Consider the following 22888-nt stretch of genomic DNA (forward strand, 5'->3'; position numbering starts at 1 on the left):
CGCCCTGGTTCCCCGTTCCGGCTCGCCACCGCAGGGTTGGCTGGAGCCGCGGGTCCCAGTGGCTCTGGGGACGCATGGCGCGGGGATGGGCTCCTCCTGGTCCCGCCCGCGCTTCCGTCCCTTCCATCCCTTCCTGCTCGCCTGTCCCGGGGCCAGGGCCCCAGTCAAGGCAGCGCGTCCCCTCGCTGGCGGGGGCGACTCCGCTCGCGGGGCGTTCATCAGGAGAGCGCAGCGCGGGAGGACGGGCCGAAGCGCGGGGACAGCCGGGACCCACTCACCTGAGGGCCCGGCCTGAGCCGCGCCCACCGCGTCCCCATTGGCTCAGGCCTCGGGCGACCCCGGCGAGCGTCTGGGGGGCGGGACCTGGATGGCGGCGACGCCGATTGGACGCACTATCGACCGCACCTGGCGCTGATTGGGCGGGCGCTTCCCGCCTTCCGCCGTTCGCCTGAGGCGCCGCGGCGGTCCCTGAGGCGCAGAGTTGCGACGCTCAGCGGTTTAGGGGGCGGCTCCACCGACACTACGTGGAGGCTTCCTTCCGCAGGCAGGTTGAGCAGAGTGCCTAGGTGGGCTTCCCCCACGGCGGGGCGCGGAGGGAGGGTGCGGCTTCGGCTTGGCCTTCCAAGCCGGCAGGCGACAAGCTTCCGACGGTTGATGCGGAGCCGTTGTGGAAGCTGCCGAGGGAGAGGGGGTGCGGCTCTGCGGCACTCGGCGGAGGGGAAGCCCCGAGGCTGGGCCAGGGCGTGGGCTGTGCAGAGTTCGCGGCGAGGGTGGCTCGCGCAGGCTCGAGGCTCCCCATCAGCACCTGCCTCGCCGGCCTCGGCCTCGGCCTCGGGGATGGGAAATGGGCGCTCGCAGCCGCCCACGCGCGTGGGCGACTCTGTCAAGGTGGCTGAGGCGCGGGGCGGTGCGCCTGGCGAGCGGGGAGCGGGCCGGGGGCTGCGCGCGTCGCTGGCCGGAGGAGGCTGAGGGGTGGGTGCGGGAGAAGCCGTGGCGCCGGGAGCCCTGGGGACCGCTGCTCGCCTGCCCCCGGGGCACCTGCAGGGGGGTTGGCGCTGCGGCCTGGGGCGTATCTCGGGTGTGTGTGCTTTGTTGGTTCGGGGGCGACCCTTGGAAAAAGGGGTCACTGTGCCGGCGGTGGGAGCAGGGACTTCGCCTTCAGCCTCGTTGTTGCCACTGCCAGTTCCGCTTAGGGAAGAAGGGAGTGCTCGCAAAACGTTCCCCCTGCTCCGCGCCGTCAGTCCCTTCCCCCCTCTTTCCCTCCCGCCGCCCCCACCTGCCGCCTCTCCTTGCGGCTGAGGCCGCCGCCCCCTTCGTGCAGCTGGGCCTGACCCGCCCTGGAGCGCTCGGTGTGCGACACGTGGCTCCACGTGCGGCCTCTTCTGGACTAGGCTCCAGGCTGGCCGAGCATCTGCGAATGCGGCAGCGTCTACTTTTTTTTCGTTTTGTTTTGTTTTGTTTTTTGAGACGGAGTCTCGCTCTATCACCCAGGCTGGAGTTTAGTGGTGCGATCTCGGGTCAGTGCAACCTCCGTCTCCCGGGTTCAAGCGATTCTCCTGCTTCAGCCTCCGGAGTAACTGGGACTACCTGGCGCGCCACCACACCCAGCTAATTTGGTATTTTTAGTAGAGAGACGGTTTCTCCATATTGGCCCAGCTAGTCTCGAACTCCTGACCTCAGGTGATCCACCTGCCTTGGCCTCCCAAAGTGCTGGGATTACAGGTGTGAGCCACCTCGCCTGGCCTATATTTTTATTTTAGTCATGATAGGAGGAGGAGGACGCCTTCTCTCCCCTTCATTCGCCTTTGATGTCTTTTTGGACACCTTAACTGTGTTGGTTGCCATGGCAGAGGGGACTTTGAATTATCCACTGCTGCTTGCATTCATTCAGCAATTTTTCCTTTGGGGGAAAATCTTTGCCTCCCCCATCTGCCAAATTGTTTTCTTTGTTGTTGTTTTTATCCGTAACCCCTTTATCTGCCTGCAGATACACAGTTATCTTCTTACTAGTTCTCCGTGTTGCTCGCTAACCAGTCCCCCAGTTCAGTAAACTGCGGCCCAAAGCCTGCTTGACAGGTAAGTCCATGCTTGTCTTGAAACATTATTATTCTGTTCTCGGTTTCCGCAGTCGTTCTGTTACATAGTAGTAGTTCCTAAAGATCCTTTAAATTGTTTCCTCATGAGGCTGGAAAAAATAAGTGTGTAACTTTTGTTTCTTTTTAGAGTTAGCCTTGTCTTTCATTTGCAAATGTTAACTTGTTTGATATTGTGGATAGTGCTGTGCTTTTGACTCTATTGTGGCCTGTATACATTCAGCTTTGAGGCGTGTGTGTGTGTAACCTGATTATTCAGTTTGCTTTCCTTGGTTTGTTTTTCCCCAACTGACTTCGTGCAAAAGTAGATTAGAAACTAAAACCATCGGCTGGGCGTGGTGGCTCACGCCTGTAATCCCAGCACTTTGGGAGGCCGAGGCGGGCGGATCACGAGGTCAGGAGATCAAGACCATCCTGGCTAACACGGTGAAACCCCGTCTCTACTAAAAATACAAAAAATTAGCCGGGCGAGGTGGCAGGCGCCTGTAGTCCCAGCTACAAGGGAGGCTGAGGCAGGAGAATGGCGTGAACCCCGGGGGGCGGAGCCTGCAGTGAGCCGAGATCGCGCCACTGCACTCCAGCCTGGGTGAAAGAGCGAGACTCCGTCTCAAAAAAAAAAAAAAAAAAAAAAAAAGAAACTAAAACCATCTTGTTAGCTTTATGTGCCTCTTTGGCTGTACTTTTTTATGTGCTGTAATTAACGTCTCAGGGCACTTTGTAAAATACACTGTTTCAAATTGCTTTAGTTCTGAAAACAGATAAAGCATATGCTAATGGGCAAGCCTGCTTCAACAGTTGCTGGCCCTAGGGAGAGAGTATAAATGGAGCCCCCACAACATATTTTAAGTATTTAAAGTTTTAAATCAAGTTTTCAAATTGTAAAATAAAATAGGCTCAAATTTCACAAATACACTTTCACTGCATCAAAAATAGAAAAATACATGTATGGCTATTATTATTATTATTGAGACAGGGTCTTGCTCTGTCGCCGAGGTGGGAGTGCAGTAGCGTGAACATGGCTCACTGAAACCTGGACCTCCCACTTCAGCCTCCTGATTAGCTAGACCACAGCTGCGAGCCACCAGGCCAGGCTTTTATTTTTGTAGAAATAGGATCTCACCATGTTGTCCATGCTGGTCTGGAGCTCGTGGGCTTGAGCAGTCCTCTTGCCTGGGCCTCCCACAGTGCTAGCCACCAGCATTACAGGCATAAGCCACCAGCCAAGGCTATTATTTTTATGACTGAATCCTGAAAAGTACCAAAGATAACTGAATGCATTTATTATGGATAGCTGATGATGGACTGGTAATCTTTGAATAAGTGATAAAATACATAATTCATAAGTTACTACATATAGTTCATTTTTATTTTAAAAATCATGTTATAATGAAGACGTTTACTGACTTACTATTGACAGCCATGATCTAAGGGTTAAAACTGTAATTACTCAATGTGTTATACTCAAAATGTATCAAATTTGGGTTTATATCACAAACATAAAATAGGTGTAAAAAGTATTTTTCTTTAAAAAATTCTTAAATATTAAAATTATCATAGAATTGTAATTAATGAATAGTTTCCTTAAAAATATTTTAATAACACTGGAATTGCTTATTTTTGAATAATTACCATATTAAATATAACAATACATTTATTCACTATTTTAGTGTTTGCTTACTGTCTAATGTAAAGAGTCCATATCATGTTCACGTAGTTTATGTCTAGATCCACATATATATTAATATGGATTGCTTACTACTACAGAATGTTCCTCAGCCACCATGTGCTACTGTTGCAAACACTGTGCACTAATTTGCTGGTATTTCTAGAGTCACAAATTGGAATAAAAAGAGAAGGAAGAAGATGGGCATTTGGCACTGTTAAGTAATATCTCGTCATGCAAGAATCAGCTGTATTCTTGCTTTGCAGGGGAAGGATTTGACAACATCTCTTTTCTCTTACCTAAGCACTTGCTCACATGCTATCTTTGTTCTGAAGCAGAGACTAAAATATTAGCATTAGCACAATCTGAAACCTTCTCTATTCAATTATGGCTTCACACTCCCCGACTTCTTCAAGCATTTTTTTTATTATGGAAAATTCAGACACACATAAAGTAAGCAGAATAGTGTAATTAATTGCAGTCCTCTTCTTTCATAGGCATAGGCAAAGGAAGTCCAGGGGCCTGAAGGATAGAGTTATGAGAATGAATAATGCGTTCATGGTTATAGACTTTCTGGGGGTAGGGCTGAGTCCTGGATTTTGAGCTAATAGAGATGCCTGTGTGCTCCGTAATAAGAGATAGTGAGAAAGAGATTGCACTATATAGAGCGCATAGCAGGGGCCTCTTTTGCTCTGTCCTAATGGTTGTGGTGATTGAAAGGGTATATATGAGTGTATGTTGAACCTTAGGAAACAGAATTCAGTTAATTTAATCCATTGTATTCTCAGTCTAGACACCATGCTTTACTACGCTCCTCTAAATAAAAAATTAAACAATCAAAATTCTCTTTTTTTTTTTTGTCTTTTGGTCCATTTTATTCCCTATCCCTAGGGTTATTTTCCTTACCTGTGCAAATCATCCAATGTTCATATGCCCAGTATTTGTATCCTTCTTTAATAAAGTATCCTCTGGTCTTACACAGATACACACATATCAATAACAGTGCATATAAGCCTTTATTAAGTATACTTTAGATTTTACTTAAAGAATCTCTATTATCTCATTCTGCATTTTTTATGCTTTATATTGTGTTTGAGATGCACCGTATTCTGAGATACAGATCTTCTTCATTATATTCAGCTACTGAATTCAGTTGCATCACTCACCACATGTCATGTTTACCTCCTCACCCAGCACACTGACAGAGGCAGTTTCAGTTTCTTGATATTAGAAGAAATGCTTCAGTAAATATTTGTATATTCTCTTTGTGCTTTTGAGTTTCTTTAAAGTGTAAAATTAGAAGTGGAACTACTGCGTCATATGGTATTCAAGTTTACATTTTTACCCAATGCTATCAAACTCTTTTTCAAAGTGCAGTTATTTACTTCCCACCAGGAGTACATACATGATTTCCAATTTCCTTTATTCCCACTGTGACTTGGTAGTATCAGTTTCTTTAGTTTTTGCCGATCTGGTGGATGGTGGAGAGGGGACTGGTTATTGTTTTACTAGCATTCAGATTACTATGGAGGTAGCATTTTCATTTCTTTATTAGGCAGTTAAGTTTTATTTTCTGAATGACCTCTTCTTTTCTGTTTTTGCTGTTGAGTTATTGCTTTTTTTCTCCTTGATTTGTTAAGTTCGTCATGATAATTCTTTTTATGTTAATCCTTAGTCTCTTATTCCATTGCAAATGTCTCCCTAGTATGCTGCCTCTCTTTTACAGTGATGCACAAAAAGTTAAAATCTATTACTTTTTATGTTTTGAGCGTTTTGTTTTAAATTCTTTCCTGTTGGAACATCTTAGTGATAGCCTTGATATTTTCTGCTAATAGTTTTTAAACATTTACTTTTTACATTCATGTAGTTAATTTATCTAGACCTTATTTTTTTTACGGCAAAATAGATTTCTAATGTTATTTTTTCCACATGCCAAGTCACTTTTCCCAGACCACTTATTGACCAGTTTACCTTTCCCCTGATTTGCAAAACCATCTGACTCAAATATGAACTTCCAGTATGTGCTTGAGTATGCATTTGAATTCTGTTTTGTTTTATTGATCCATTTGTTTTCCATTCTTAATACTTCACTGTTTATAGTTATTTCTTGTGACTTTGTAACATGTTTTAATATCAAATAAGGTGATTTTTCTTCTCTAATATTTTAAAAGTTATTTTAGTATTAGAGCAGCATTATTCCTCCATATATATTTTAAAAGAATTAGCCAGATCTCTCAAATTATTATTTTGTGGTTTTTACTGGAATTGCTTTGGAGTTTAGCAATTCAGATATTTATTTTAGTGAAGCATTGATGGTTTTATAATGTTAAGTCCTTCCATTAATGAATAGGAACAACTGCATGTATTCATATCTCTTGTTAAGATCTTTTTGTTAGATTTATTCATTTTAGTTATCTATATTAAAAAATTCAATTGTCTGATTATTGCTAATATAAAAAGGAACACCGTAGATATTTATGCTGAGCCTTGATGGAATCTCTCAAAGGTCCTCTGATAAACAGCATTCCTCTTTCTTCCTGGGTTCTGACTGAGTAGGAAAAGAAACGTAACCTTCATTAGTCCTATATTGGCTATGTTCATGGGTGTTAGTTTAGGTTGTTGGCCTAGTGAATTTGCTAATACTGAGCTCCAGAATTAAGCAAACTTACTGCCCGAGGCACTGCAAGGTAATTGAGTTAGACCTTTCCAGCCCTGCATTTTTCACCTTCCACCCTGGAAGAGAAAGCTTACTGTATTGACTCCAGAGAAAAAGGACAGAGCAAAATGTTGACTTTCTCACAGGGGCAGAGCTTCCAGAAGGAACAAAACTGAAAACAACATGAAACCCCTCTTTCAGTTTTCATGTAAACAAAAGAGTGGAGCTGAGCTGAGCCTGGCTCATTTTCCTTCCCAAGTTTACCAATCAAATACTTCCAGGTCCTCAGTGGTGATGTAAATTAAAGGAATCGAGAGAGGCCGATAGTATACTCAGCCTTTCTCACGGAAGCTGGGAGTAGGGAAAAGGTACTTCTCTAACATTTCCTAGCTTTTTGTTCACTTAATTATTAACCTGTTTTCTGGAGGAGATTTATCTGGATGGTTCTTTTCCTTTCTTCATAAGGCCGTTACCTTCTTTTGGGTATTCTCTTTGGATTGTGGAAGAACTTTAGATGTTGACCCTGGAAGAAGATTGTACTTTGGGCTAGAACAGAAAATTAAAATCTAATGCCACTCTATATCTGAGGCAGAAATGTCATTGTTTATTTTACTTCCCATTCCAAATTATCTCTAGATAGATGGTAGAGCCTTTGATGTACTATACTGAACAAAGGTATTTGGCAATACATAAAGATGTTTCAGCAGTAAAATGCCAACAAATTTGAATATAAAGATTTTCTGTTTTGAACATCTCAGGGAACATTAAGGTTGCAAGATTAAAACCCTTTACAAGTTAAAGATCAAGGACTGAAAGATTTAAATGTCCAGAATCCTTTTTTTGTGCTTCTGAATTTAAAAGTCTAAAGGCCAAAATTTTTAACTTAAAGTCCCAAATACACATTCTCAACAAATCTCATTATGTTCAAGTGCAGGCAGATTCTTTGGTGGAGTTGGAGTTCATTCATCAGCTGTAGCTTCAGCTGTCTTCCATGGAAAGGAAGTACCAGTCATACGTTCTCAGAAACCGTTCAATGCCAAAGTTCTGGTATATATTATCTTTTAAAGCATTCAAAAATTAGTAGGACATTATGCTTAGCACATTACTGGACCTGTTTCAACATAGAAAAATTGCCAATGCTTGGTCCTTGGTGCAGTAATTTCAGAAAATAAAAAATTTCTATTACCTAGTACTTAGCACTACCAAAGATCGATTCAGCAGTCTCAGCGGTATGGGGGCAGGGGAAGAGAGTAGCTCGAGATGATGGTTCTTCTTTTCTTAAAACTTTCCAGTAGACCAATCTCTGTCAGTTATCCAGAATCTGACTTGTTTCACTTTAATTGAAGTGGAGAAAATATTTCAGCAAGAGGCTAATTTTGGCACTACATTTGAGGAAAATTTCTAGAATTATGTCACCCTGTAATGGCATTGCTGCCTTATGTGTAGGCGTAACCCAGGCTGCCCTGGTTACTAGCTCTTATATGACATGTTTTCCTTCCCCACCCAGTACATTCAAAACCTCAACTTTTATTTCTTCTTTGAATCCCATGTTTTTGGCATTCCAATATTGAATTAAGTTTGGGCTTTATGTAGTGACTGTTATGGGTTGAATTGTGTTCCCCTAAAAAGATATGTGAGATTCTAATTCCCAGTATCTCAGAATGTGACCTTTTCTGGAAATAGGGTCTTTTGCATTTAGCCAAGTTAAGTTATAAACTTATTAAGTTATTTAAGTTATTAGGGTGGGCCCTAATCCAATATATATTTATAAAAAGGGGAAATTTGGATACAGATATGCATAGAAGACAATGTGAAAAGTAAAAGGAAGAATACCATGTGATAAAGGAGGCAGAGACTGGATTTATGCTGCCACAAGTCAAGGAATGTCGGCAGCTACCAGAAGCTTAAAGATCCTTCTTCTAGCACTTTCAGAGGGAGTATGATCCTACTGACCCCTTTGTTTCAAACGTCTTGCCTCCACACTGAGATAATTTCTGCTGTTCTAAGCCATCCAGTTTGTGGCACTTTGTTAAGGCAACCCTAGGAAATTAATACAGTAAGAGTCCACACATAGCTGTGAGCAAACATTTTTCTTGTTGTTACAGAGGCAGTTGGCACAATTCCATCCCTTACGGAATTTCTCCGATTTATGAAACCTGTCTTACAGGAGAAGGTTCCTCCTCCAATCCATATTTGTTTTGGCTGCAGACTGTCTCCTAGCAGATTCCTGAATGGAAGCTGCTTTTGTTGCTTCTGAAGTTTGTTTCCTTAATACTAGGAGGTGGGATTAGGAAGAATTCTGAGCCTATAGACAAACATAAATTCAGAGCTGTTATTTCCACAGTTCTCTGTAAGGTTTTGACAAACTAGTGAGGTTTTAAAGCAGGCAGTATTGTTGTGCTTCACTTAATCTAAATGAACACTCATGAACTTGTGGTTTTCTTAAAAAAAGAAATCTAACAGATTGATAATAAATTATAGTACCTACATGCATTTGGGAGAAGTAGTAGTCCCAGTAATCCTCTGTTTGATGAAGAAATCTTACCTGTATTTAAAACATTTAGGAATCAAAGATGTCAATTATAACCTTGTTACCAGGGCAATACATTAACAAGTGAGGCAACTGGTCAGAGTTATAGACTCTTTTGAAGGTGGAAGGTCAGAGGCTATGACATTAAATAGGCTGTGGTGCCAAAATAGGACCCTTTTATTCAGTTCATATTTCCAAGAGTATGTTTACATTAATTGATAACCAAATAACTTAGTAACAGTTGTGAATATTCACACAAGTGAATAATGTACAAGAGAAAAATATTTTCATCTGTATGGCCTGCCTTGTTCTCTCAATGATGTTTTCCCACAGAGTTCTTTCTTTTGTTAAATCCTATGCTCGTGGATTGAGAAAATCAATAGGTTATTTTAAGTTCTGGGCTACATGTGCAAGATGTGCAGGTTTGTTGCATAGGAAGATGTGTGTCATGGTGGTTCGCTGCACCTATCAACCTGTAAGTATTAAACTCAGCATGCATTAGCTGTTTTTCCTGATGCTCTCCTTCCTGCCGCCCCACCAGGCCCGTGTGTGTTGTTCCCCTCCTTGTATCCATGTGTTCTCATTGAACAAGTGTTTCTAATTTTAAGGTTGTCCGACTTATCAGTTGTCTTTTATGGTTAGAGCTTTTTATAATCTTGCTTATTGCTTATTGCATGGTCATGAAGATGTTCTAGAAACTTAATTGTTTTTAATTTTCATTCCACCTGGAAATGGTGTTTGCATATGGTATGAGATGGTTGGTATGAAGTAGTGAGGTTTTGTTGTATTTCTTATGAACATCCAGTTGAGCAGTATAGATTAATTGAAAAGATTATCTTACCCTTTCCTTACTGTTTTGTGTTCTACCTTGATCATAAATCAAGTCATATGTATAGGTCTGTTTCTGGATTCTCTTTTCAGTTCCATCTGTGTTGGACTTTTATGGTAAATCCAACAGTAATATAGTTTTATTAGCTTTCTTTTGTTTGTGTGGTAGCTATCTTTTCTTTTTATTTCCAACTGTTCGATAGCCCTTTATTTAAGGTATATCTCTTAAAATATAATATTTTTGGACAGCATATAGTTTTAAAAATTATTAACCTACCCGACAATCCAACTTTTTAATTTTTGTGAGTACATAGTAGGTGTCAATAGAGTACATGAGATGTTTTGATACAGGCATGCAATGTTAAATGAGCACATTATGGAAAATGGAGTATCCGTCCTTCAAGCACTGATCCTTTGAGGACAATCTGACTTTTAATTGGAGCTGTAGGGGCAAAACTTTACCTGTTCCCATTTAGAGTTAAATTGACATAGATCAACTGGAGAAAAGCACACAAATTTCTTTAATACAAGTTTTACATGACACAGGATCTCTCATAAGAACATGAAGACCCAAAGAAGTAGTTAGGGTCAGTTATATATTGAATTGGACAAAGAATAGTAAGTTGTGAAATAAGGCAAAGAGGCTTTAGGCTAGGGTAGTTAATTGGGTGGAGAAATGACTAGGAAGATAAGGGTTGGTTTAACAAAGTTTGGTTGTACAGGTTTTCTTGATTTTAACTTCCCCTCCTTGATTATAAGATTACTTCCCTTTTGGTACAGGGAGGACATCTTTCGCATGGGAATTCCATTTCCTGCTTTTAGGAAACAATGAAGGTGGGAGTGATCTTGTACCTGCTGTTTTTTGTTAAGTGCCCTTAATTTAAAATAGTCGATATGTCAGAGCAGCATATTGGGAGGGTAACATATTCTTACTTCTTCAGAGTATTTAATATATTTTACTTTCAATGTAATTACTGATATGTAACTTTTAATCTGTCACCTTACTTTGTGTTTCCTGTTTTTCTTTCTTGTTCTGGGTCTCTTTCTCTTTCTCTCTCTCTGGATTGATTAAAATGAAAACATTACAGCCTCCCTCCCCCACTTAGCTTAGTAGTTGTGTATTCTTTCACTACTCATTTAGTGGTTACCTTGGAAATGATGACATGCATTCTTTTTGTTTATTTTAGAGACAGAGTCTCCCTCTCTTGCCCAGGCTAGAGTACAGTGTTGTGGTCATAGCTCACTGTAACCTTCAACTTCTAGGCTCAAGCAATTTCTCACCCCAGTCTCCAGAGTAGCTGGGATTACAGGCACACACCACCATACCCAGCGAATTAAAAAAAATTTTTTTTTGTAGACATGGAGTCTTGTAACATACAATATTTTTAAAAAACATTTCCATAATTATTAAAATGAGATGGTAAAAAACATAATCATCAGACTTTATTATTTATAAATGAATAATACTCTCAGGCACATGGTTCCTCTCAGAATGACCTTTAGTACTTGGTTCCAAAAAAGACAAGCAAATAATTATGCATATTCTACAAAACAAAATAGGGATACAGAGCTTTGAGGATGACTACAGCAATGATTTGCATTTTCTTGACCAAAATAATGTTAGTTCCTTAGGTGTTCATGGCAGGGAGAATCAATGACCTTTATCTTTGGTCCTTGTCAGAAACACACAAGATAGGATTGTTTGAAGTGATTTAATCTATTTTTGGTCCTGTTTTCATTAGCATGGAATCTCTCTTTAGAACCTGGTGGATACTTTCTATTAGCCATATTGCAATATATTAATTTGTGGCAGTTATTTGTATTTGCATCCCATGGTCTTTAAGGACCCAGATAACTTTGGGAAAATGAGGTCCTCACCTTAATTTCAGCATTCAACCAGAAACTGGGGGTTCTTTCTTTCCTGAACACTCTTGTGGACATATTAAATGTACTTGAGTTATCTTTTCCTCACTCCTTTCCTTGCATATTTTGATCCTGTTCATTGTTAGTATATCTGCCTATTCCTCCTTTCTTGAATATTAATAGCCCAAATTTCATTTACACATTAATTCAAGAGTTTTTTTTTCCTTGTTCTCAAAGGTGGAACAATTATAGCAGGGAATCACTGGAAAGGGAGATCCAGGTTATTGTTTTACTAACTAGCTTTGTGACCTTTTGGCAGGATATTTGACATTAAGTAATCTATAAAAAAGGAAGAGCTTGACTAAATAATCTTCAGGCTTTTCTCTAGAAACTTCTTTGATCATATTCAAATGTGTAATTTAATAAATAGGTAAGTGTTTAGTGAGGAAGTTAAACAATATTGCCTGTGGTATAAATAACAAATGCATATTTATGTGTGTAAGATATTTAAACTGTTAAACACATGAAACAGATTGTGAGATACAGAAAATATATGCTTTCTTTTATAGGTGTTTATTTTGTCTTGCTTTTTTTTTTTTTTTTTTAAATGAAGTCAAAATGCCAATGAGACCAGATCTCCAGGTATGTAGTCCTAGACCAAAAGTAAGTATTTTAATTCTGAAAATCACTTTTTGTTTACTTATAGGTATTCAGTGCTATGTTTTTAGCAGTGACAAAGCTTACATGTTTTTATGAAATGGTCAAGAATAGTTTAAATAAAGTGTTCTTTCATGTATTCAGTAGATGTTTGCAAAAGCTGTATTAAGAATATTTATAAAGTATTAAAATGCTGATTCTTTATACCTGCCTTTTACATTGAAAAGAATTATGCGCTGATTTATGCATAATTTATGCTTGGATATTTTTGTATTAAGTTTTAGAGATTAAGATATTGTGTATTTAGGTAAAGTGTAAGTGTTAATAATCTATTCAACATGTATGCAGTTCACAGCCAAACCTGTTTAGTGATCAGTTGTAGTATGAACATTTGTTATTAATGAAGTTGTACTTTAAGAGCAAGATGACAGATTTTATTAATGTTATAAATATTATATAATGGTAATGCTTAAGTTATGTTAGTTGGCATAATTTCTAAAAGGTGCTTTTACCCGTCTGTATGTATTTTTTTCTTTACTAGTTAAACCCTGTTAAGAGATTAGTAGTCAGGTATGCTAGGCTTTTATTCATGGTTTAAGTATTCGTTACTTTAAAGCTTTTTTGCTTTTTTCATCAAGTTTCTGTTGAGGTTGACATAAAGGTGACCTTAGCAACAAAAGATATGAATTGGAAATATTAGTAAAATATTTTTTTCTAATCAGTCTTATTATCAAAGAAATGTAATTTCTAATTCAGTTGTTCCAAATTTAATAGTGGCCATATTTTTAAAAAATAAGTGAATTAATATTTTATGAGTTCATTTGAGAGTTTTCATGTGAAAACAGTTCTCAAATTACTAGATTGCATAAGGTAATTTTGGTTTTGATACAGCATGTGCCATTAAATATATTTCTCTAGCAGTTGGAAAAATGCATTGATGATGCTTTAAGAAAAAATGATTTCAAACCTTTGAAAACACTTTTACAAATTGATATTTGTGAAGATGTGAAGATTAAATGCAGCAAACAGTTTTTCCACAAGGTGGACAACCTTATATGCAGGGTAAATATTCATTTTTGCTCAATGATTGTTACAATTATTAGATAGAACTCTAGTTTTAGAACGAAGTACTCCATTAGAAAAAAATGAATAGGCTTGGGCAAGCTCAGTTATAATTACATAAATAAATGCTTATTTCACCATTTGCTTATTATTGTTTGTTTGTTTGAGGAATCTCAACACACTGGAATGTCATTTCCCAAATAAAATATACAAAAATATATGTTCACATGGGCTTTACTATTAACTGTGACCAAAACTGGGGAAAAAATACTTTAGCTCTTAGAAGTTTAAACAAGTTGATAGATTTTTAAAAAAACCTATCAGTGTATACTTGATGTTACATAGACAATGCCTACTTCTGTCAAAACTAAAACATAGAAAAATCACCCCAAACTTTGAATTTAATTGATCATATTTAAGGCATTTTCATACATGAGAAAAGGTGATTATTGATAATCCCCCCACCCCAGTATCTGAGATTCATTATGAATCCAAGAAATTGAATAAAAATTTCTTGTTTCTGTTAGTTAAATACATGGAGCTTTTTAGAATGGAAAGTTGCTGATTCATTGTATCATGGTATAAAGTTTCTTGGATTTATACAGATTTCCATTTTTGTCCTGAGTTTGTCATTCCCTGACTGTATGGCTTTGGGCAGGTCGCATTCTTAAACCACATTTTCATCTGTTGCAATATAGAGATGATTAAAATGACCATCTTTCAGGATTTGTGAAGATTAAAATATGTGTGTAACACTCCTTGTACAATGTCTATTTCATACTGTTTTGTGTTTACAGAAATTTTAATGTATACCTTTTATTTCAGGAACTTAATAAAGAGGATACCCACAATGTTTCAGCCATTTTGGTTTCTCTTGGAAGATGTGGCAAAAATATCAGTGTATTGGGGCAAGCTGGACTTCTAACAATGATAAAACAAGGACTAATACAAAAGATAAGTATAGAATATGTAACATATTCATGTGAATGAAATAAAAGATATGCTTTCTAATAAGAAATTATCCAAATTGTTGAAAATATAGGAACTTTATGTACAATGTTGGGAATAAAACATTTCTATAGCTTGTGATATATGTTACAAATATAAAGATCACAAGAAAACTGTACAGACTCCTTGATAATCATGTGAGTTTAAGCTCCCTAAGGCCTTTACTTGCTTTACTGTCTCTTTAACTCTTCTTATTATCTAACTTCATTTTTTGTTTTTATATTGTTTGTCTCCCATGCTAGGATGTAGGATATTGATTTTTGTCTCTTTTGTTCATTGCTACATTATTGGCACCTAGAATAGTATCTGAGATGTATGTACTCAAATATCTGAATTAAGGTAAAATAATATGAAAACTTTTCATATAGTAACAATATCAAAATGGTCTAAATTGTGATAATTTACTTCCTTCTATTATAATAAATGTACCCTAACTAGAAATTTGAAGGGGAAATAAGGATCTTCTACATGGAATCAAAATTAACTTCATCTATTCCCATTTTAAACAATGGGAAAAGATAGTTTAAAAAAAAGACAAGGAGGATCCTTAAAAACTTGAATTTATTTTGATACAACACTAAAATTTTAATTTTGATGTGTCTTTATTCCTAGGTTTACTGTTTATGCAAAGATAGATAAGTACATTCTTAAAATTATTAAAATGGAACTCAAAGTAATAAGTTCATTCCTTTTTTTTTTTTTTTTACATGGTTGCCTGGTTTGAAAAATCCAAGGAGATTATTCAGAGTCAAGGAAATTCAAAAGATGAAGCTGTTCTAAATATGATAGAAGACTTAGTTGATCTTCTGCTGGTAAAAATCACGTTGATTACACTGATGTTTATAAAGCATGTGTTTATTTAAAAAACAATTTGTGTTCTGTGTGCCCTGAGCCTAAAAGTCACTAACAGATTGGTTGGTGACTTGGTTGGATTGGTCTGTTCAGATTGTATAAAGCATTTATTCTGGTAAATGTAATTAAATGGTTAGTTAATAAAAAGTAATTATGCTATGAGTTAAAATGTAATCTGTCATTTCAATACCATTTGTAATGGTTTATAATATTGTAGTGGTTTGTAATATATAGTAACTTGTAAATTAAATGTTATTCACTTTTTTTCAGGTCATACATGATGTCAGTGATGAAGGTATAATACTTATTTTCTATTGGAACAATAAATTACTGTTAGAGTTTTAGTATAATTTTACAATTCTCATTGTATTGTCCTAGTATTAAGAACTCATTATCTGATTCAAGGATCAACAAACTTTTACTGTAAAGGGCTAGATAGTAAATATTTTAGACTTTGTAGTCCAAGAGAAAAACAATTAAGAATATTATGTAGGTACTTGTATAACAAGAAAGAAAAACAAATTTCTACAAATAATTTATTGATGCCATTGAAAATATAGTTGTACAATTTTTTTGTAATATAGATCTACTAATAATGAAACTTGCATTCTTTTTGTGAGAGAATAACATTTCATTTAATTACGGTTCAGAGTGTTCTGTTTTCAAAATTGATTGTAAATGTTCATTTGTTAATCCCTATCTATAATGAGGTTTTATGTATGTCACATTAGAAAATGGCTTTTCATGCAGACAATGCCAAATACTGATATCAGTGCATAAGCATGCTTTTAATTGAGCGTGTTCATCACTTGAAAGGCATTAATAGAATTGTTAGGTTCTTAACATTTGCATTTTAGAATGTCATTGCATTGCAATTAATCACTTCCAATTGAAGGTTATGTGGAAGCTTCCCAGTTGCACAATTAAATGGATTTTGAAATGTGGAAATTTCCTTTGTACTTACAACAAAGCCCAAAAACACTGCTAGACCTGTAGTTGGAGTTTGGAAAAAATATATTCCCTGCAAATTTGTGTGGAAATGGAGATGTTGCTTCCTGTTTTAACCTTTGACAGTCTGTGAAGTGTATAAAGCAGCATAGCATTACTTGCCTTTCAGATCACCTTAGTTATCAGAATGACTTCACTGCAGTGTTAAGTTCATGATGCAAGCATTATTTTGTCTTGTAATTTTGTGCCAAATTCATTTAGAAACATTGTCAACTCTGCAGCCAGTGCTAATTACCAGAGCCATTCAGTATTCAGCAATAAAGGTTGAGGACAGTTCTTGTTCAGAAAAATTTCAGTCTTGGTGCTGGATATCAAAAAGTCACAATAAAACCCCACTGCCATTGGACTGCTGTGTGGTAGGGAAAGTCCGAATACTCAGCTTCTGCTTCTGACAAAAATTCAAATAACTGACCATGGCTAAGCTGATGAGAGTGAATGATGTTCACCTTTGACACCACTGTTTTAATAAAACATGATAGATTCAAATAGTTTTCACAGAGCACTTGCTGGTGAGTAATACAGTCATGCAAAAACAGGCGGTGAGTTGCATTTAGTTTGTGGGCCATAGTTTGCCAACCTTTGATCTAATGGAACAAATTTTCAATAGTAAACTGAGAATACAGAATATGTTCCTACTCATTCTTTGACTTGTGGCCTGCTTGTGCCAAGCAATCAGATCCAAGTTATTTTAGCTATGTGTTGATTGAAGAAGACTTACCTAGGATTGGTCAGTGAGGCTGGTGAATTATTTATAAATAAAGGTACTTGCTGTCTTCAGAGCCCAAAAGTTTTAAACAGATTGCCATTGATTTAATAATTAGTCCTACCTCTTCATTGATTGTTTTTGCTACAAAACAATGTAGTCTAAATTTTTAAGTTTTTAGGGAAAAAACGATCCTAAAGCACCAGCAATTGTGAAGTGATCCACCTGATTTTTAAAGTAAATAATTGTATCTTTTCATCTGAGTACTTTTTTCTTTTTATGCAGTCACTTTGGAAAATTGTACATTTGTTTTTACAGTATTTCCATTGTTTAAACTTATTTTTAAAATTTGCATCATGAAACAGCATGTACACATTCCTCTGAATACACTTAGTATTGATAAAGCCTCATCTTTCAAAAATGCGTTAACCTAAAAGTGGCTCACATCATTTAGAACTTCATTGGGGTTAAGATGTGTTGGTCTTTATGGGTATAAAAATTTTTGATGTATAACTAAAAATTAATGAGGTCAGTTTTGGTAAAAGCCTTAGAATTGAAGTTTTCGATTTTGAACTATATTTAATCAAAAAAATAAATAAATACCTCCTTATGTGCCTGCAGTTAGAAACTAGATCTAGAGTTGTCCCTTGACAGTATTAAAATCAGTCAGATTTGTTGAGTGGTGTTTTTTGCAAGGCCAAATAGAATTAGGACTTAATTTCATTCTTTCTCATCCCCAAGCCCTGGTGGGCCTTCTTCTGAACTGCAGTAGGTATATCCTTTCCACTAACTCTGTATTTATTTATTTTTATTTTTTGAGACAGGGTCTCTGTCACCCAGGCTGGAGTACAGTGGCACGATCACGGCTCACTGCAGCTTTGACCTCCTGGGCTCAGGTGATTCTCCCACCTCAGCCTCCCATGTAGCTGGGATTACAGGTGCCCAGCTAATTTTTGTACAGACAGGATTTTGCCATGTTGCCCAGGCTGGTCTCAAACTCCTGGGCTCAAGCAGTCTACCTATCTGGGCCTTCCAAAGTGCTAGGATTATAGGCCTGAGTTACCATGCCTGGCCCCTTTCCACTAACTCTTATAAGAAAAGACTGACAGTTAAGAAGATTTGAAATGGACATTTATCAATAATTTAACACTTTTATTCAGGTAAAAAGCAAGTAGTGGAAAGTTTCGTACCTCGCATTTGTTCCCTGGTTATTGACTCAAGAGTGAATATTTGTATTCAGCAAGAGGTAAAGCCATTTATTTGTGTTTTAAAAACTAAAAATGAAAACGTGAAGAAAATCAATAGCAATTAAAATGAAAATGTATTTCATGTAGGACTAAATTACTTAGCTTGGAGTATATTTCTATCATCTTAATCTATTGCCTGACATATTTCCTAAATACTTACTGAAAATTTATAACCATATGGGTTTATGTATGCATATAGCTCAAATGGAAATAAATTATACCAACCAGATTTTCAGGGTGCTTAAGTATTTAAATGCTAAAAATAATCTGTATTAGTATATGTATGTGTGTACATGTGCTATAATCATAAGAACAAAATTAATAAAGTAACATTTTTTGGCTTCCTCAGATCTTATAATGGAGTTAAAATAAATATAAGTTTTATTGCAAAAAGTACAAGTGCTTTAAGTACCGGAGTCATGTTATATTCTATTTTTGATATTCTGTAGTTTATGTTGTTTTTATATTCATTATTTTATACTTTATTGTTTTTATTTTTTTGAGAGAGTCTTGCTCTATCTGCCCAGGCTGGAGTGCAGTGGCGCAATCTCAGCTCACTGCAACCTCTGCCTCCCAGGTTCAAGCACTTCTCCTGCCTCCTTCCTGAGTAGCTGGGATTACAGGCGCGCGTTACCATGCACAGCTAATTTTTGTATTTTTGGTAGAGACAGGGTTTCACTATGTTGGCCAGGCTGATCTCGAACTCCTGACATCAAGTGATCCGCCCGCCTCGGCCTCCCAAAGTGCTGGTATTACAGTGAGCCACCATGCCTGGCCTATTTTGTACTTTATGTATTCTTTCCTCCATCCTACTCCATTCCCATAATAAAACTCAGTGATTAAGAAAAAATTAAGCTTCTAAATTTATGTGCCTAGAATATTTCTCTAAATAGTGTTTCACTGAATATAAAGTTAATGCATTTTTTTTCTTTTCTAGATAATGAAAAAAATGAATGCTATGCTTGACAAAATGCCTCAAGATGCCCGGAAAATACTCTCTAACCAAGAAATGTTAATTCTCATGTAATAATCTGTACTATATTGTTTTTATTCTTAAAATCAATAAGAATGTTTTATAAGACAGACAACCATGAGTTTGCATTAATAATGAAACTGATAAACTGTTGCAGCTTTTTAATTAGTGTATGTATATAATTTCTGCAAAAGTCAGTGATATTAGCCAGTTGTAAATTTTTGTGAAGTTTCTTTTCCTCCTAAACATGTGGACTTCCTATTTAATTGATACTGGTCCATTTTGTAATCTGTTATTTTAATTCACAGGAGTAGTATGGGAGAAAGGATTTTAGATGCTGGAGGTAAGTATATCTTTTCAAAATCTAAAATTATTCCATATTTATGAATAGCAGATAGGATCTTTTCAATTAAAATATTAGCATAGCAATGTGAGACTGAGGGAATTATAAACTTTAGGTATGATTAAGCAATTTTTAATAAATATAAATGAAATTTGTCTTTGGGACAAAAATAATTTGACAGTAGGCGTTAGATACATATAATTTGTGCCTAATGGTAGACTTATGAATTATATAGCTTAATATAATAGCTTAAATTAATAGCTTAATTTAATAGCTTAATATAATAGCTTAATTAATAAAGCTTAAATTAATAGCTTAATATAATGGCTTAATTTTTCAGTAGACCTGAACTACTTGTGCTAAGAAATTCCTCAGATTTTTTATGAAATTAGGGTGTCTAATATTCTTGGTATTGATGGATTTGTTTTTAAACAATGTGTTTATTAAAATAACTTAAAATTTATTTTCTAAGCTTTTTGTGAATGAATTTTAATATGGTGATTTACATGTAGAATAAATCATGGTTTAAAGTACTCTGGGATAACTATAAACATGTTACACAAGAGGAAAACAGATTTTGTAACTTATAGACAACTGTGTGGGTTACTTTGCATTTTATATCTCTAATAATAAATAGCAGTGTCTGAATATTTAGAAGTCTCTTAAAATTTTTAAAAATTTCACTTATTTCTTCTGTTGGCACACTTGTTATTTGGGCTGTGTTAATTCCTCAAATGATGAGATATTTCTAATCTATATGAAGACAATATTAATAGGTTAATCAATTACATTAATATATTCTTATTTCTCTTGCTTATTCTAATACCTTGTAAAATATATGGTCTTTTATAAACTTAATTTTCATAATCATAAATCAAACATTAACTATTTTTTTAATAGATTATGACTTACAGGTAGGCATTGTAGAAGCTTTATGTAGAATGACCACAGAAAAACAAAGACAAGAACTGGCACATCAGTGGTTTTCAATGGATTTTATTGCTAAGGCATTTAAAAGAATTAAGGACTCTGAATTTGAAACAGTAAGTTGTATAACAATAACAGAAATTCGTGAATTTTTTAAAATTATTATGATTTTTAAAAGTATTTCTCTTTAAAATTAGGATTGCAGGATATTTCTCAACCTTGTAAATGGCATGCTTGGAGACAAAAGAAGGTAAACTTAATGCAAGATACAACCATTTACTGTCAAAGAAATAGAGCTCAAGAGTGAGCACCCAGTGTTGCATCTTTATAAATTTAACCCTATTTGTTCTTGTTCTCTACACTATGTTGGAGTGTAGAATGTGCATAGATAATTTAAAACAATAACATGATTTTAGCAAATTACTACACCAGTAATCTGAAATAATTCTGCACTGGCCTTGTTTTATTTTGTACTTTTTAGAGGGAAAAGTTCATTTCTGTTTAATTCATATTAATAACTTTAGATGTTCAAAATTGGCTTACTATATTTCTGAGTTGCATATCCATTATTGTTTAATGTTTGAGGGATAATAAAAATCTAGACATATTTATTACTTGAATCATCTCCTTCATCCACATACTGGAATGTAAATATATAGCAAACAAATCATCCTCCTTTATAATTAACATATGGTAAGTAGGATCTTTCTGAGGGGCATGAAAGGATATGTAATGTAAATTTTAATCATTTTTTTATAATGACAGAAAAACAGAATTTGCAATGCCTGGCACCTCATAGATGTTCAACATAATTATTGGATGAATGAGTTCACATTTATTTTACTTACTAAAGAAATTAACGGTATTGTAAGGGTTGTGCAAGGAGTCATATTACCTGGATTTGAATCATAAGTTCCTCTCTTCCTGTTCTAATATTGGGCAAATTATTTAACCTTACATGCCTCAGTTTCCTTAGCTGTTATATAATGTTAATAACTATCTCATATGTTTGTGATGTAGATTAAATGAGATAATATGCTAAATATGTAAAATAGTATCTAAGAAAGCATTCTGTGAATTTAACCATTTTTAATGTAATTATTCACTTGTATTCTTAAGTTCTATGGAAACATATATTAATAAGCTAAATTAGGAAACTGCTCATATTTGGTAGCACACTGTATTAGTCTGTTTTCATACTGCTGATAAAGACATACTGGAGACTGAGACATTTACAAAAGAAAGAGATTTAATTGGACTTAAAGTTCCACGTGGCTGGGGAAGCCTCACAATCCTGGCGGAAGGCAAGGAGGAGCAAGTCCCATCTTACATGGATAGCAGCAGGCAAAGAGAGAATGAGGAAGATGCCAAAGTGGAAAGCCCTGATAAAACCATCAGATCTCGTGAGACTTACTACCACAAGAACAGTGTGGGAGAAACTGCCCTCATGATTCAGTTATCTCCTACCAGGTCCCTCACACAACACGTGGGAATTATGACAGTACCATTCAAGACGAGATTTGGGTGGGGACTCAGAACCAAACCGTATCACACACAAAAACATTTGGTGCAATCATTTTAGTCAAAATGGTAGATTGAGTAGTATCCTCAAAGTAATATGATTTTCTCTACATAAATGTCCACTAAACATGTATTTTGAAAAGTATTAAAGAGGGAAATATGATTTTATTTCAATTATTGTGACCACTGCCTGATTTCCTTTTGATTCTAGGCATGATTTCTATTACTGGACAAGATTATGCTGTGAAAGCTTATTTATTTTTTTCTTAAACTACTTTTTATTTCAGGGTCTTTACATTTCCTTGTTTATCAGCATTTCTTGATAAATATGAGGTAAAATTTTAATTTAACACATTATTTTAGTTATTGCATGAATTTTGATAGTCAAGTGAATGATGAGTTAAAAATGAATAAGAACACTAAAAATAATTGTAATTAGATCATGAATATAGCTGGTCTGGTGTTCTGTATCTGACAGTGAAACCAGGAGAAATTTTATGGAACAGCATATTCATTGCCAAGAATAACTGAAAAAGGCTGTAGTCCAATTTTTCTCCTGTTTCCTTAAGACTGTTATTGATTTATCATGTATGAATCTATTCAAACTAGTACTTTCAACCTTTATTAGCACTTGGAATATTCATGATTTCTTGGAGCTAGTTGATTTTTTATAAAATATTAAAGCATTTCATTTGATTGTTTTTAAATTTATCTAAATATTATACTTGTCTGTTCTTTCTCTTCTCTCTCCTTCTAGCTTTGCTTTCTTTAGCCATGAATATAACATCATAATTGTCTATTATTTCTAAAATCATTGTATATTCCAGTTTCGTATGTTTATTTTATTAGCTGCAAATACCATCAGATGAAAAACTTGAGGAATTTTGGATTGATTTTAATCTTGGGAGTCAGACTCTCTCATTCTACATTGCTGGAGATAATGATGTAAGTTTC

At 36.3% G+C, this 22888-nt stretch overlaps 1 protein-coding gene and 1 long non-coding RNA gene across 5 annotated transcripts in view; one reads left to right on the forward strand and one right to left on the reverse strand.

Annotated features, from left to right (window-relative positions):
* The first annotated feature begins 536 nt into the window (after window positions 1–536).
* LOC116463292 (synaptonemal complex protein 2) overlaps window positions 537–22888 on the forward strand; it is a 100517-nt gene continuing 78165 nt past the window's right edge. For 2 of the 4 annotated variants that reach the window (XR_009212018.1, XM_032146330.2), the window contains exons 1-12: window positions 12079–12275; window positions 13209–13352; window positions 14178–14306; window positions 15068–15172; window positions 15483–15507; window positions 18084–18169; window positions 19108–19193; window positions 19452–19486; window positions 20387–20529; window positions 20611–20663; window positions 22222–22267; window positions 22784–22879. Coding sequence is in view for 1 of the 4 variants with exons in the window: in XM_032146330.2 (XP_032002221.1) it covers window positions 12252–12275; window positions 13209–13352; window positions 14178–14306; window positions 15068–15172; window positions 15483–15507; window positions 18084–18169; window positions 19108–19193; window positions 19452–19486; window positions 20387–20529; window positions 20611–20663; window positions 22222–22267; window positions 22784–22879 (972 nt within the window). In the remaining 3 variants the exon portion in view is untranslated. The other 2 variants (XR_009212019.1, XR_009212020.1) reach the window with 2 other exon arrangements.
* Window positions 8386–11038, reverse strand: LOC131382496 (uncharacterized). The gene is made up of 3 exons (XR_009212021.1): window positions 10771–11038; window positions 8901–8952; window positions 8386–8717 (listed from the first exon to the last, which is right to left on the reverse strand). It is a non-coding gene; the product is annotated as an uncharacterized LOC131382496 (long non-coding RNA).

This window comes from Hylobates moloch, unplaced genomic scaffold, assembly GCF_009828535.3.
Source record: "Hylobates moloch isolate HMO894 unplaced genomic scaffold, HMol_V3 SCAFFOLD_32, whole genome shotgun sequence".
Taxonomy (NCBI): Eukaryota; Metazoa; Chordata; class Mammalia; order Primates; family Hylobatidae; genus Hylobates; species Hylobates moloch.